General features: G+C 41.7%; 1 protein-coding gene across 2 annotated transcripts in view; it reads right to left on the reverse strand.

Moving 5' to 3' along the window:
• The window catches only part of nova2 (NOVA alternative splicing regulator 2), a 72633-nt gene that overhangs the window by 39036 nt on the left and 17319 nt on the right, over positions 1-16278 (reverse strand). For both annotated transcript variants that reach the window (XM_085795765.1, XM_085795763.1), the window contains one exon: positions 14242-14385. In XM_085795765.1, the coding sequence (XP_085651891.1) occupies positions 14242-14385 (144 nt within the window). The remainder of the gene's footprint in view (positions 1-14241; positions 14386-16278) is intronic.

Consider the following 16278-nt stretch of genomic DNA (forward strand, 5'->3'; position numbering starts at 1 on the left):
GTGCAACCAGAGGGACGTTGCCATGACTACCACCAACGCTAAGTGTCATTGTTGTGGAGGGCCAATCAGGACAGAGCGCATATGTTCGCTGTGTGTGCATGTGTGAAAGTGTGTGTCTGATCAGCACTGCATTCAATTGGATTTGACTTCAATTAGTTTTTCTAGCAGATTGTGCTCCGAATGAAGGAAGTAATAAAGTTTTAGTTTCTGCTGTTAACAGTGCAGCTGCCCAATTAAGAATTACAGCCTTTACGTTTCTTTCTTATTGTGTTTTTGCTGCACGATCCTCTGGGATCAGCCTTGTAGTTTGCTTAAACAATAAGTCTTCTGATGCCCGGCGAGCATCTACTCCAGTGAATACACAATTTATGATGTTATTAAAAGCTGACACAGAAATTACAGCCTCAACTTCCTGCTAGCGCTGCTTATTTCAGCGACTCTCAAGGACAGAAGGCGAGAGGATCTGGAAGCCGACCAAGACGGGAAGAAAGACATCTCTCTGTCTCACTCGCTCTCTTACACCTGCTAGGGAGGGGGGAGGGGAGGAGGAGGAGGAGGAGGAGTGGGGGTGGCGGTGGGGAGGGGGGGGACTCCTCCTCTAGGAGAGCTGTCACTTTGATTCTCATCACCAAGGCAACGGGTGTGCAGTCCCACAATCCCTTGCTTTGTCCGGTGGGGGTGAGTGTGTGTGTGTGTGTGTGTGGAAGCTGCTGTGCAGTATATCGACAAACCTGCATCTCTCTCTCTCTCTCACACACACACACACACACACACACACACACACACACACACACACATTCCACATTCACACACACACTCATCCACCGAGGCCTGGTGCTGTGCTACCGTCATAGCAGGTTGTGAAAGCAGCAAATCGCCATGGTGACACAGAGACAAATCTGGCTATGTCTGCTATTTATGGGGAAAGAGAAAACCGGGAATATTCTACAGCTAAAGCAGCTGAAATTGCACTGTGTGTGTGTGTGTGTGTGTGTGTGTGTGTGTGTGTGTGTGTGTGTGTGTGTGTTTTCTGTCTCTGCACATGATAAAGATGTTTTATGAAGAGGCCTGAGCCTCGTTGCTTAGCCAAGCTCCTCACAGAGAGGGGCTTTGTCATAAGAACTGACAGATACAAGTAGCTGGGTGACAGGAGGGAGAGAGAGAGAGGGAGAGAGACATCCATCAGTTAAAGGCTGCTGACTTAGACTCAGCCTGAAGCGTTGTTTATCAAAACCTGGGTCACGGAAGATTTTGATGGGTCGTCAAGGGGTCACAATAAAAACACTGTAAACTGACTTGTCACTCCACTCAACTTCCAAGTGTTTACCACTGTAGCTTCTAAATCTAAGTGTAAATACAGTGGCTTTACAAATGATCATGATCTAATACTGGGAAGTAAAGATTCACCATCACATCCTCTGTAAAGATGTTTGGAAGAGCCTGTCATGGTCTGTATATTTGTACTACAGATTAAAAGAAGCTGCATCACATGAAAACAAAACAAGTGGGATGTAGCAAGTTGAAGATGTAAGTTTAGAGGATAGAGCTGACAGTATTATACTGTTATAACAGTATAATAATAATGATACAAAATAAATATGACAACTGGTTATATGACGTACATTAGCTTTTTGTAGTGATACTCAAATGTTGTGTACCTAGAGAGGCCAGTGTCCTGTGTGTGTATGCATCAAACAACATGCGGATTGCAGAGTACAGATGCACACACACATTCTCTCCCTCTCTCTCTCATCTGAGGCAGATGGGGACACCCTCTGTCCCCCTCCTCCCCCGTCCTCCTCTCCCCCCTGCTATCCTGACCGGGGTCAAAGAGCCTATTGTCATACAGAGCGCCTTGCCTCCACCTATTGTCTGTGACAGTTGGAAACCCTCAGAGCTCATACAAACCTCTGCACATTCAACTGCTCCTCCTCCTCCTACTGCCCTCTCCTTTCTCCTCTTTATTTCACTCTCTCTTTCGCTCTCTCCTTCCCCCTTCCTTCTCTTCCTTCCCCTCCTGTCTGTGTGCTGACTGGGCTCTTCAATCTGTCACACACACACACACACACACACACACACACACACACACACACACACACACACACACACACACACACACACACACACACACACACACACACACACACACTCACACAAACACTAACATAACAGGACCTGTGCAGACGTGCACAGGCACAGATACAGTAATGCTGAATTTATGCTTTACTTGGTTTACTGAACATCTTACTTAACTCTAAAACCATCTTTGTTGCTTAAATTGAAGGTATAGCTCTTATTGACGCTGCAGTCATTGAGTCAGATGATTAGATTATATTAGATTAGATCACATGAATCATTAATGATGTGTGTGGGAAACACTGCATTGTTACAGAAAATGATGAAGTTATGGAAGCAGATTCAATAAAAGGTGCATAATATCAAAAGAAGGGATCACAAGCCACTCATAAAAGTAAAGACGAAGAGTGTCATTTCATAAACAAAATGAATGCTCAGGAGGCTTGAAATAGTCTTTTCAATAAATTACAAATGATGTTGGAAGCTGTGAGTATGTGTATAATCTTCCATGTTTGCCGCTTGTAAACACAGTAGCGACTTTGACCAGCAACAATTGGAAAACATATATGTATTTAAGTTTTTATGCAACAAAAGTGAAGTCAGATCATCTTTTCACAATGTGGTATACTTATGTTGCAACTGAAATCTGAATATGACTGATATCAAATTTACTGGCAGAGTAAGCCTGGAAACAAACTCTGTAGATTATCTGTCAATATCCTTTCTGTTGGAAATGAGTTTTCCACGTCCTAAACCGAACGGGAGGTGGATCAAGTGCATCACTGCACAATGTATTTAACAGCTTCACACAGGAGTCCAGCTGCCTCTGCACTCTGTCCTGTCAGTCTGGAGGCCTCAGCACAGGCCTGGGAGCAGCGGTGGCTCCCTCACCCAAGGAGATGCACCTCAGCTGGGCATGAGAGAGATGAGAGGAGCCTTTACAATGACACTGCAGTTTGAGTGGCTGCCGGGCGCCATGATGCTGTGAGTGGCAGGTGGAATCTCTTTATCTCTCTCTCTGTAACACACACACACACACACACACACACACACACTGCTGGATTCTCCATTCGGTACTGCGCAAGGAGGCTACATGTTTCTTTTTTTATTCCTCTTCTTGCTTACATAAGCAAAAGAAGCAGACCTGAGTGAGATGGATGTTAATTTGATCACAGCACTGGTGATTAATCAGTTTATTATAGCTGTGGATTCTTTGTCCAACTCTTTTAGGAGACACTGTGTTTGTTACAAAGGGACTAAACAAAAGCAATTTGAAATCCACATTCTGTTCAGGTTTGTTCTGTCATCAAAAAACAAAGACAAAAAACTGACTTATCTTGTTTGGCTGTGAGCTGCATATCACTGTTGGTCTGTATCTAATATTAAAGGACGAGGCTTATAGATGTGAATCCAAGTGAATCCCATTCATCACAACAGCTCTCAGCCTGCAGGGCCAGCACTATGATTTATGGAGTTTGAAGAGAAAGAACACACAGGCTACATTTGCAGGTTTAAATATTGTTATTTCTAATGGGAATTTTTATTATCAAAATCTTACAATAATTACAGAACAAACTATTCTGAATTTTAGTTTTCATTTCCACTATTATTACCAGAAGAATATTGATTTTGATAAAAAATATCTGAACTTGAAAACTGATGTCAGCATGTAAAATACAATCTTCCTCTGTATGTGATACTACGTCACCAGGTTGTTACAATTATATTTATGTTAGTTAAAAAGCTGTGGATGTGTCCGTTAACCATCATCATCAGCATGCTGGTCACCGATCAAGAACTTTTAGAGTTAGAGTTCTGCCAGCAGGGACGTCCTGTCTTCTCCTCTAACGACAGTGTGAGGAAACACCAGGAACATACACACAAACACACACACACACACACATACTGATCTGCGGTTGCGATCAAAGTTGATCATTCCAAATGTGTGTGTTTGTGAGTGCGTACACACTCTTTGGGATGAGAGGCAGTGAAAGTGTTTGAGTAGGGTTTATGACTAGACGTATTTCACTGCCAGACTGCATTATCCCACCACTTCCCAAGGACACACGCACACACACACACACACACACAGACTGAACGTCAGCTAGACAGAGTAATACCTGGATCACTTGCGCGCGCGCACACACACACACACACACACACACACACACACACACACATACAAAGTGCAGCATTGATCTGCGGGTAGGCCAGCCATATTCCTGCTGTTCTATTTACAATTGGCCTCACTGGGACCCTCAGCACTCCCTTATTAAAAGTCAAAACACGAAGGCAGCAAATGTAGAGAGAGCAAGCACCGAAGTGAAGGAAAACCAATACTGATCACCAGCTTCTTCATTTCTCATTATCATTTCTGCTGCTTTGAATGCTGTAGGCTACCATACACAGAATTACAGACACTCTAAGGAAGAAAATGAACTACGAGGAGCGCAGTGTTATGCAAAACAGAAAAGGGAAATGCGGGCTCCATGAAGGGAGGTGGGTGTACCCTGATGCCCTGTCCCAGCCCTCCATGTGGCAGATGTGGTGCAGAGATTGATTTGCCATAGCTGTCTGCAGGCAGCAGGGGTTACTGACTGATGTGGCCCGAGAGCCACAGCGGTGGGGAGTCACTGGGTAAAGGAGGAGACATGATTTCTATGTGACAGTTACAATACGCCTGTCTTGTAATAAAGGTTGTTGAAATTCTGACCATGAAATTAAACATTTTTTTCAAGTCCTTTAAATAGCAGGTTTGTTTTTATTCCTCATTTTATGAGCCAATTTGATTGCCAACACTATTAGGTATACTGGGTTATTGGGACACCAATTTGATGCAATCTAATGCAATACCATTGCAACAAATATTTGTTGAGCTTGTTATATTAAAGAAAGGCGATGATTCATTTCTTAGGTTGCAATTTATGGTGCTGCTTGAATTTAACCCAGATGTTGAAAAGCCATTAGAAACAGCTCTCTGTGTAATCTAGCCACATACAATATGTTATCAGTGGCCTCCTTGCTTGCTGAGCTTTAAAGGATGGTGATCTGAGTATTTGCAGTGGAGGACTGAGCTGTATGTCAACGTGGCATTAAGGGGGTCTCATTCTGCATGAGTTCATGTTGGAGAACAGCAGTGACCTTGCCAGCGTTCAGGGTTCATCTCCCAGTGGAGCCTCTGAACACAGAAACACACTCAGACAGCCACTTCAGAGGGAAGCAACAAGCTTGCACGACTTTTAATTTGACCTTTTAAACTACAGGACTCCTCTGCTCCAAACTGTCTATGTGTATGTGAGCAAAAAGGAAAATGTTTTCTTGCAGATTATACAGGATATAAAAATGTAATACTGCAAGATCTTCATCACCTGCAGCGAATAAACACATGTCTGATTTTGATTATAAAAAGCTTTTTCTCATTAAAATGACAAAAGAGCTATCATGAGTGCATAAAATAAACAGGTTGTCTGTTGTTACTTCTGCTATATGAAATAAAACATCATATGATAGAAGACAGGGAAGACACAGCCTAACCCTGCACCAGATAACAGCAGCTAACTTTCTATGGAATATAATTTCATGGCTATTTTTCTTGCTATTGTAAATCAGCCTCGTCTCAAAAAGCTGCTGTTGCGCAAGTCTCAGTAATGTCTCTGCTTCTTACAGAAGCCTGTGAGGGTCATGGAAGTGTTACAGCCCCAGTGCTGGGATATGATAGTCTGTCCGTCAGCCTGCGTGGCACTAACTGGTACTGAGGCATTACTCAGCCTGTCTGCCTGCTGACTGACGTCACACACACACAAACATGCACAAGACGAGTTGTCAGGAAACCCTTATTATGCTTTGCTCAAATAAATTCCGATTTTAAAAAAAGTTATTTATTTATCAATGTCGTGATGAAAAGAAGACATTAAATATTGTCTGATTTCAGTTTCACAAATGAGGTAATTTGCTCTTTGAAATAATTTTATTTAAAAAAATGTTGGTGTCATGGACTAAAACTCTGACAAAACGTGACCTCACCCAGCTGAAAAGCATTTTACAGCATTTTCAGATATTTTCTAACTAAATTATTATTCAGCCTGTTTTATATAAAGGCAATTAAGAGAGTAATTGGAAAAAAGTGAAAATGATCACGATACATATTTATTTATTTAGCATTTGAATATACAGTAGGCTTTGTAGGGGGTTTCATTTCAGTGCTGTCAGCGCCAGAACAAACAAATCACTAACGCTGATCCATCATTTATAAAAAAAGAATAAAATATCTGACAGCAGTAAACACCAAAGCATAAATCAGAAATGTGATGACGATCTCTTTTCTAACTCACATGCTGTTATAATAAAGTAACAAGACGGACAGTGACGGGGTTTAAATTTCAGCTGATCAGCTGTGATGCCTGAGCTCAGACAGACTGCAGACACTTTAACTGGCGTCAATTTACCGTAGTAATTTGACAAATTCAGACGGAACCAAACTAGGAATTTAATTTAATGGAAATCATCTCGTTATAACTGATAAACAGCAGACGCTTAATGAAGAGGGGAAATGGCTAACAAACAGGAAATTCATTACAGTTGCATGTGTGTATGACTGTGTGTGTGTGATATGTAATATTGCAATTTTCCATCTCTGGGTCTGAGAGCTTAGAGCGGCATAAGAGGCTTACAGCGCTGAAATCAGTAATGTTGATAAAGGGTGTGTGTGTGTGTGTGTGTGTGTGTGTATGTGTTAGTATGTTAGTTCATGTGGCCTTTTGGGATGGATGAGTGTTGTGTATGTGTGTGTGTGTGTGTGTGTGTGTGTGTGTGTGTGTGTGTGTGCAGACGGGATATTAAATACTGAAAACCGCAATCATGGCGTGGGATTAAAGACAAAGCTCTAAAATGGTGGCACACTGTGACAGAGGACAGACAGAGGAGACAGAAAGAGAGACAGAGAGAGAGAGGCTGTAGAGGAGGAAAAGGAGAAGAAGAAAATAGTTGGATGGAGAGAGAGCGACTGAGGTCGACTCTGAGAGAGCCACAATCAGAAGCAATGAAAAGAGAGTACGTTTTTACCCTTAAAAGCATTTGTTTTTTCATGCAATAAAGTATATAGACCCTGATCTTAAAGAGGTAATAAGTTAAAGTCCACATACTTGTGTGATGCACCATGTGATTTTAGTATCGAGTTCTATTCTTATCACATGTGAGTGGAGCTGCAGCATTCTCTACTAATGAGAAACTAATCTGCTCCGTCCGTGTGAACGTGAGTCAAACCAGAACATGTGGTCCTCGTCCTCCAGGGCATCTCATTAACAATCAGATTCAGTTTAGATTTGGTTCATTCAAGTGGCTTATATGTGGTGGTGAAGTCACCTATGCAGGAATGTGTCCCATGCTGGGAGGGGTGCACAGGCACAAACAGATACTGATGCTATTGCCCACATGAACTCACAAAGAAAAAGATGCATTCATCTTAAGTGTTTTTAACTGTGTTTTCACTTTAACTGGATGTTGTGATGACTTTTGATGACTGCCATGATCAGCTCTAGTTTACTTTAGCTCAGCAAGAAACTGAAATGAAACAGACAGATAAACTACGTACAGTTCAGGAGTCACACAAAACACTCCACATATGACAGTGGTACAGTATATGAAATCTTTACTAAATGCATTTTGTCGCAGTTCCTATAACAGTAATGCTGAATGGGGCTCTCCAGCATCAGTAACAGTTGTGTTTCTTCAGCGGCTGTCTGAGTGAGATGCTCAGCCCTGCGGCTCTGAAACGCAGTTATACAACAGCAACAGGACAGAAGGATGAAACTTTGACAGCATCAATACTAATTCATTTCCAGCTTTTAGTTTGTCTTCAAGGTTTAGCTTCTGTGTCGGCCCCGTAGGTCAATATCTCAGCAGAGGGGAGAAGAAGAGGAGGGAAGTGGGTCGATTCTAATTATAAAACAGGTGTCGTGAATGAATATTTTATGTGGAGCGGCAGCGGCCGTGTTTGTTCTCTGCACAAACTGATGAACCAATAGATGTAGCCATTGCACAGGTTACATCCTCACTGGCACAGCAGCTTGCAGAAGTGGCTGTTCAGCAAATATTAATTAATTAGGTATGGAAGTAGAGGCATTTAACGTCCATATTTTACTCTGTCCGAGAGGGTGACTGCTTTGTTGTAACATTTCAAGTTACAAAAGTCCACTTTTGTGGGCTCATTTCTATAGAATATGGGAACGAATATGGGAATATGTTCACCTTTCAAACAACTGACCAGACTTAGTTCTATTAACAGAGTTATATCTATCACACTATTGGATCTATTTAGAAAGCCCCACAGAGTGAATGGTTACACGGTATCACTCTATCACAGACAAGAATGTAACCACCAGTTTATTGTGGTCTGCTGTGCAATTACTGCTGTTAAAGTTAATTAGCTGACGTGCCAGGGTTATCTGAATCACTGAAACCTGTTAAAGGCATAGTTCTACATTTCTGGAATGACCAGACCAACAAAATACTGTCATGTATCCACCTTCTTGTCTCACCCAATTCTCAAATAAGCCCATTTACCAAAATGGATTTTTTTTCGACTTTTGTCTCCTCTTGATTGAAGCTCTGTGGATGCAGTGTTTCCATAAAATACTATTATGCGTGAGTGAGAGAGGGAGAGAGGGAGAGAGAGAGAGAGAGAGAGAGAGAGAGAGAGAGAAGTGAGAGAAGGAAACAAATAGACAGGGAGAGCGAGACAGAGAGAAGCTATATTTGGAGGCGGCACTGCCTTGTACTGTATGAGTATGTAATAAATCTGTTGTGCCATAATAGTGAATGGGGGGTTGCATAGTGCTGTCTGGGTGTGTGTGTGTGTGTGTATGCGTGTGTGCGTGCGTGCGCGTGTTTAAGGATGAATAGCGGCCTGTCTCGGCCCCTAGTACTGCTGCTCCTTGCTAATTGGTCGTCGGCTTAAGTGCTGCTGCTGCAGTATTCTCTAGATAGATGGGATGGAGCAAGAGATGGAGGGAGGGAGGGGGGAGAGGAAGACCGGAGAGGAAGCAAAGGGGGGAAGGAAGGAGGGAGGGAGAAGGTGAAGGGAATAATCTGAGGGAGAGAAGGAGGGATGGGTGAGACGGAGCTGGATCGAAAGATGCATGAATAAACAGGGAAGAAAGGGAGAGAAGGAGAACGGAGGAAAAGAAGGATGGAGGAAAAAAAGTGTGATAGATGAGTGGAGGTATGTAGGCTGAAGAAAGGAGAACTGGGTAAGACAAGGTCATGTGTTTGAAACCAGAATCCAGATTCTACTTTGCAGCATCTCCTCAGTCTGTACATACTGAACTGTCTGAAGAGGTTTGTTTTAATCTCACTGCTTTTTGTTTTTTAAAATTTTCTCCACTACTCATTGAATTTTTCTATTCTTAACCTCATGTTGAGTGTGTGTGTCTCAATGCTGCATCGCCTCTTGTCACATTCACTTTGCTGCTGAAATAACGACATTTTACCCCAGGGACAATTATAGAGTTAGTTTTGAAAATATTATTTTTCTATATTTAGTTATACTATTTATTTATACATTTACTGTAAAAGTCAAATTTGAGGGGTTTCATTTTTATCTTAACTTTCCCACTTTCTGTGGGAACCAGTTTCAGATTTCTCTCCAGAAGTCTCTGTTCTTCAATGGCTGCCAAACACTGATAGAGATTTGTGATAAAGAGTAAGTGGAAGAGCGAGAGGTTCTCTATTTTAGTTTAAAATGATGATCTCATTTTGGAAAGTAATTCACATTTCTTGAAATATTTGATTTTCTTGTAGCTGGAACACATCTTTCTTTGGCTCCATGCTGCTTTCACTCTGTGTGACTCTGGTTTATTATTTATTCTGTCTCCAGGCAATGATACCTTACTGGACTGCATCAACCAAACGTATGAACGGCATTTATTTTGAAAGAAGGAAGTTAAAGGTGTTTGAATTTGGGCCAAACGTGGAAGCTGCATTTCCAGACCTAAACTTTTTCTCTGGTTTTTAACATTTAACAGGTCAATGGGATGAAATTCCCAAAACTTCAGTGATCTCTGCCAGCCAGGTTTTCCATGGCAGCTGGGATGTGTGTGTGTGTGTGTGTGTGTGCGCATGTGGGGGAAGAGAAGGGGGAAGAAAGGGAAGGAAAGAAGAAGTGCGAATGATGAGGAGTTCTGAGGAGTGTGAGGGTAGGAATGAGACACTTTGGCCAAGACACAGCAGTAACTCTCTCCTTTTCTTATTAGACTGGCCCAGTTATTCCCAAACACACACACACACACACACACACACACACACACACACACACACACACACACACACACACACACACACACACACACACACACACACACACACACACACACACACACACAGACTGGTCCTTGCAGCAGGTGGGCCTTTTGATTTGTCACCCAGGAAGAACCATGTCGCATTTGCATACAGATGCCCCCTTCAGTGCAGAGGAAGGGTGGACACACACACAGACACGCGCGCGCACACACACACACACACACACACACACACACACACACACACACACACACACACACACACACACACACACACACACACACACACAGCTCCTTCAATCCTCCCCTTCAGACTGGGGCCCATACAACCCTCTCTTTCTTTCTTTTTTCTCTCTTTCACTTGTCTCCCTTCCTCGCCTCTCTCTCTCTTTGCAGTGCTTTTGGCGAACAAACACCAGGACAGTGGAAACTGTGTGTTTGTGTGAACATATTTTTGTGTATTTTTATGCACTTCCTCTGCATGTGCAAACTGTCATTAGGTTTTTCTGCTTATGCAAATTTTTTACTGTCCGCGTTTGTTTTTTGTCAGTCCATTTAATGTGTTCAAGTGCATTTTTATAGTGTGTATACTAGCATGCATGAATGTGTGTGTGTGTGTGTGTGTGTGTTGAGTGCATCTTGGAGGCTTTTGCACCTTGCATCTGTTCTCGCTGGCAGAGATTTCAGGAGTCTTGTGTGCCGGTGTCAGACAACGGCGGCTTGTTTGCAGACCCCAACACTGAACTGATACACACACACACACACACACACACACACACACATACACACCAACAGGAATGAGAGCTGCATTTCAAACCAAATAAATACTTGGAGACCAATGTGGAGTTTAAAGCTGAGGAACAAAGAGTGTAAATGCAGAACAGAGGACAGGATGAAGTCAAGTGAAGCTTTACAGGATAATTATTCACAGTGTTGGCGACTGTTATTTCCAAAAGTCATCATGCTGAAACCTGTCTGTGTTTCACACAGCCAAAATCTTAGTATGCTTCATTAATTCACAGTAAAAGTAATAAATCCGAAATAAATTTTTGCTTGAATTTTCTTTTTTTTCCTTTGTTTTCAAAGCAAAAAACAAGCTTTGCACTAAAAAGTTAATTTTACAGCTGGAAAAGAGTGACAGTTTGGAATCTGTGTCTCTGTACTGTAATGACTGTTAATTTTTCACTTCTTTAAATTTTTTACATTTCTATCTGCTCTTTATTAAACCAGGCATTTGAGAAAGTCCAGGTTTAGATTGCAGGCCAAAACTGGTTGAATGAATCTGTGCTCTTGAGCATTGACTCATTCACTGGTGACTTGTCTGTAAAAACACTTTCTCTGTCTTCCTCCTCATTAAAATGTGACTCGTGCAGCAGCAGCTCTGTGCCTCCCCTTTGCAAACACAAATCAACATGAATTTCCAACATAAATTCTCGGCTAAAGCTCTGAAGCATATTTAAGAGCAGCGCACTGTGTGTCCGACACGTCTCTAGTAGAGCTGGAGAAACTTCACGCTGTGGTTGGCTCGGGGGCAGCGATTACATCAGAGACACTGCAGGTGCTACAACAACATGGAGAATTCGCTGGGAGTTTAACTGGAGGTGGGATTGTTGAGTACGACTGCTGAGGCTTTGTAATATGACTGTAATTTTACCTTGGGGGTTATTTTACTTCTTGCAGGAAGCCATGGAGGTTGTGTGTGTTATTTCACAGAGAAAAGTATGCATCATAGTCATAGATTTGGGTCATGTAAAAACGCGTTAAGCCACCAGCCAGGCTGCCAGTGAGCGCAGACAGCTGAACTGGATACATATGAAGGCAATTAAATCTTGACACAACATTGTTTTTCCACGTGGTTTGAGGTTATACGAAGTGGAGGCAGAGTGGGGTTCAAGCCACGAAGAGGCATGTATGGTGTATGTCACAAGAAATTCTGCTCAGTTCTGGAAATGTAACTTGTCTTTACAAACAGGTTAATGTGTGATGTGTCAAAAACGTGCAGCATTCAAAGAATCTTGGCAACTAATGTATGAGTAATGATTTTGTGGTTGTGTTTAGGTAACTTGCACAAGCACTTGGTTGAGGTTAGAGAAAGTTTGTGGTCTTGGTTAAGTGTTGAAAAAAGCATAAATCTCTTTTAGTGTTTACAGAAACCACGATCTTTCCCCTAACCTTATCAGAAGTTGAGAACCTAAAGCCAACAAGAAGTGGAGCACAAGATGCTGACCACAGTCTATGGTGGAAAAGTACTCCCTCCATACTGCTACTTGCTTTTATAGGGAAGAGTGGCCAAATGACCCTGAATGCCATTTTCTTTAAAGGTCCCATGTTGTTGAACAATAGATGTCCATTTGCTCTTTGACAATCAAGCAGGTTTCTATATTAATACTGTGAAAGTATGAAAGCACCAGTCAACAGAGAAATGCACACAGCTTGTATTCAGAAACCTGCCTGAGCCTTAAAACGAGTTGTCTGGACCTCTGTAACTTCACTCTATCTAAGCTAAGCACCAAGCCCCCTCCACCAGGGCCATGGTCATCACTACAGATGACCAAGCCTTCAAATTATTAGGGCTGAGGAAGCCTTTTGGATGAAAGGTGAAATGTCTTCAAGCAACCAAGAAGGGAAGTCCAGTCGCCTTCAATTCAGCACCTAAAGACTACTGATTGGATGTTTTTTGGCTCTTAAAATCATATCTTGTTATGAATCAAACGTTCAAATAAAACACAAGAAAACTATAAAATGTAAAACTTTATAGGATATTTTTGCACGTCACAGTAGCCTACTTTACATTAGACTATGTTGCAACACTTTCATATGTGTTTCATTCAGAACAACAATGTGTGCAATTTTATGTCTTTCACTATTGAAACAACCTACGTCTTCATCTTACAGCAGGACAGTGCAAGCAGGCAACACACACACAGGCACACACACACACACACACACACACAGAACATAACCTGTCACATCGGGGCAGAATTAAGAGTTTAGTTTCAGAAATCTTGATCCTTAGTGGGCTGTGAGTTTGTGTGTGTGTGTGTGCGTGTGTTGGGTGCAATGTAAACCCAGTTACACACACAACACACAAACACGGACAGCATAGATTCTATAAATCTATCAATCTATTCCACAGCTTTGAAACAGGCTTGAATTGTCAATGTCCATAACAACAAGCAGCAGTCAGCCGTCCCAGTCTGAAGGAGACTCACTCAAACACCACACAGCAGCAAAACAACAGTTGACTGTACAATGTGTGTCTCTGTTTGTGGGTGTGTGTTTTAACATTATGAAAAATTGATGGATGAAGACTGAGATAATGAAATGCTTCCTTAATGGGTCAAAACACTTTGCACTGATCCATCTGTTCATCCTGACACACTCTCTCCATCCTTCATTTCCTTTAAGAGGATGGATGGATAAATGGAGAGGCAGCTGTTCTATACAACCTACAGTACCTCTCATTCCATCCATTCATCCATCCAGATGGAGCAAAGCTTCACCTTATTCTATCATTTAAACACTGTGTTTATGGTGCACCCAACATTTGTCAAGTCAAAGGTAGACAATGTGTGTTGAGCAAAAACAGCCACACATTGGAATTATTTTATTATACTGTATAACATAAAAATAATTATAATTATCATAATGATTTTAATCTTCATTTGTCTTTTCTTTCTTTTCTTTTTTGTGTTTCTGTGTTTTGGTATGGGTGTTGTCAATTATTACAAATAATTAAAAATATAGTATATATAAAATTAAATAAAAATAAAAACAGTGTAGGATAATTTAAGGATAAAGCTTTGCCCTTCTTTCCCATCCCTGCCATCAATCCATCCATCCATTAGCAGCAGTGGAGGTAGAGTCTTACCGGGGTAGAAGTCTTTGGATTTGGACAGTTTGATGGTGGCTCCAGTCTCTTTTTGCAGCTGGACGATGGTCTGGCCTCCCTTCCCGATGATCGACCCCGCGGCATAGCTGGGAATCAAAACCTTCAGGAAGTACTCGCCTTCCTCTGCAGCAGGAAACAGGAAACAGGAAGTCAGAGAGAACTACTGTAGCTTTAGCTTGTTTTAACTTAAAATGAAGCTGAAAGAGAGAAATGTTACACAAAGCTGTGCAGTGTTAATCCTTTGTCCTCATGCCTGCCTTCTGTTTCTATGTTTTTTCTTGCCTTTATTACAATTTGCAGCAAGTTTACAAATCAAAATGAAAGAAAATAATTTGGTTCATTTGGTTTACGGGAGTGTAAACTATGCAGTGAAAACAAAGTGTCGGTAATCACATTTTGACAGAACAGATGCGAGCAGGTGCCACATCACTGCACCAAAGCAGAATAATTTCTCTCTCCATCCGCCCCCCTCTGTTCCTTCTCAATCGACCATCCAAGTCTTCCCCAGGCTGCAGAAATCCACCCAATCACTTCATATAGTGACTGATATCCATGGCAACTAATTATTTCCATAATGTGATGATACCCTTTCGGTGTTATCTCTCCTCTTTCTCTGCACGTCCGTTTATACGAGCCTCTAAACACTCTCTCCTGATTGGTCTGATCTAATTTCAGCGACGGGCCCAAGCAATCTGTTCCTCGTCATCGCCTTGGCACGAGGGGAGGGAGCTGAGGAACATGCCGCTCCTGGGTTTCTGTTATTAAAGCCAATCAGATTCAACCAATGCTCGAGGAAATGACTCCTTGTGAATGCATAACACCATGACACACACATGCACACATTAACATGTGCAGGCTCATGTAAACAAACACAAAGCAGACAAGCAGAGATTCTGATATTTTACCCTGCTAATGTGGAGCTCCACCTGCACCAAGGAGGACAGTGTTAACTCTGGGTATGAAAGGAAGACGCTGTCTGTTTCATGTGGTCTCATGCTGACTGTTGTCAGCAGCACTGAGCTCAGCTAATTGCTCTGACGGAATAAAGATACGTTTGAGTCGCTTCACAAGCTGAAGCTGCAGTAAAGTTCTTATGGAAAAATACATTTGTTTGATCAGCCTGAGGGAAATAAAAACAGAGGAAAAGCCTTTGAACAGACAAAGATCGACAATTCTTCCTTTGATAAAAAAAGGGTTTAAATTTTTCATCTTTGGCCAAAGCAAATTTTTAGAGCCAGAAACTTTCACTTTTCTTGGTGACCAGCTTCTAACATGCACCTGCCACAGTGTAAGAGAAATCTCCTATTTTAAGATCTTTGCATTGGCTCCTTGTCTTTGCATGAATTAAATTATTAAAATATGTTTGAAGGTATTTTTTTCTTTAGAAAGAAGATCCATAAACTGTGTTTGGTTTCAGACTCAAGCTTACAACATGTAGCTACGTCGTGATTTTATAGATATTTTCTGTTGGTCTGTGTGACAGAGCATCATAATCCATCCAGGTTATAAAACAGGCTTTTTGCAGTTTACTGAAATACAGCAGACAAACCCTGATGTCATCAAACCTGCAACAACAAATCCTCCAGTGGCTCTCTGTTGTCAGGGAAAATGTTGTATTTGCATTTGAATTGAAGACAGTCTGAGCTACAGGTGTGCAGAGCGACTTAATGAGGTTTAACATTTTCAAGTTAATGTCATTTTATTTGCCAGACACTCTGAAGAGTACGACGGAAAAACAGCTTTAACATTTCTGCTTAAGTTGTTGTGGGGAAAAAATAATGAACTGAAGCCAAAAGGAAACGAACCGAAAGGTCACCGCACGTTTTAATCATTATGTTCGGTTTCAGTGATGCCGGCTGAAGCTTCACCTCAGACCTGAAGCGACGACTACACTGACACCATGACCTTTCCACTGTAGTGTGCTCCTCCTCTGACAAAGCAGCATGTGAGCAGAAACTGTTTGTTCCATTTAGTCTTAAATCTTCATCATTAGCTTTATTGTTTTTGTTTTTCACA

Source organism: Trachurus japonicus, chromosome 13, assembly GCF_045865225.1.
Source record: "Trachurus japonicus isolate A0001 chromosome 13, Traja_1.0".
Taxonomy (NCBI): Eukaryota; Metazoa; Chordata; class Actinopteri; order Carangiformes; family Carangidae; genus Trachurus; species Trachurus japonicus.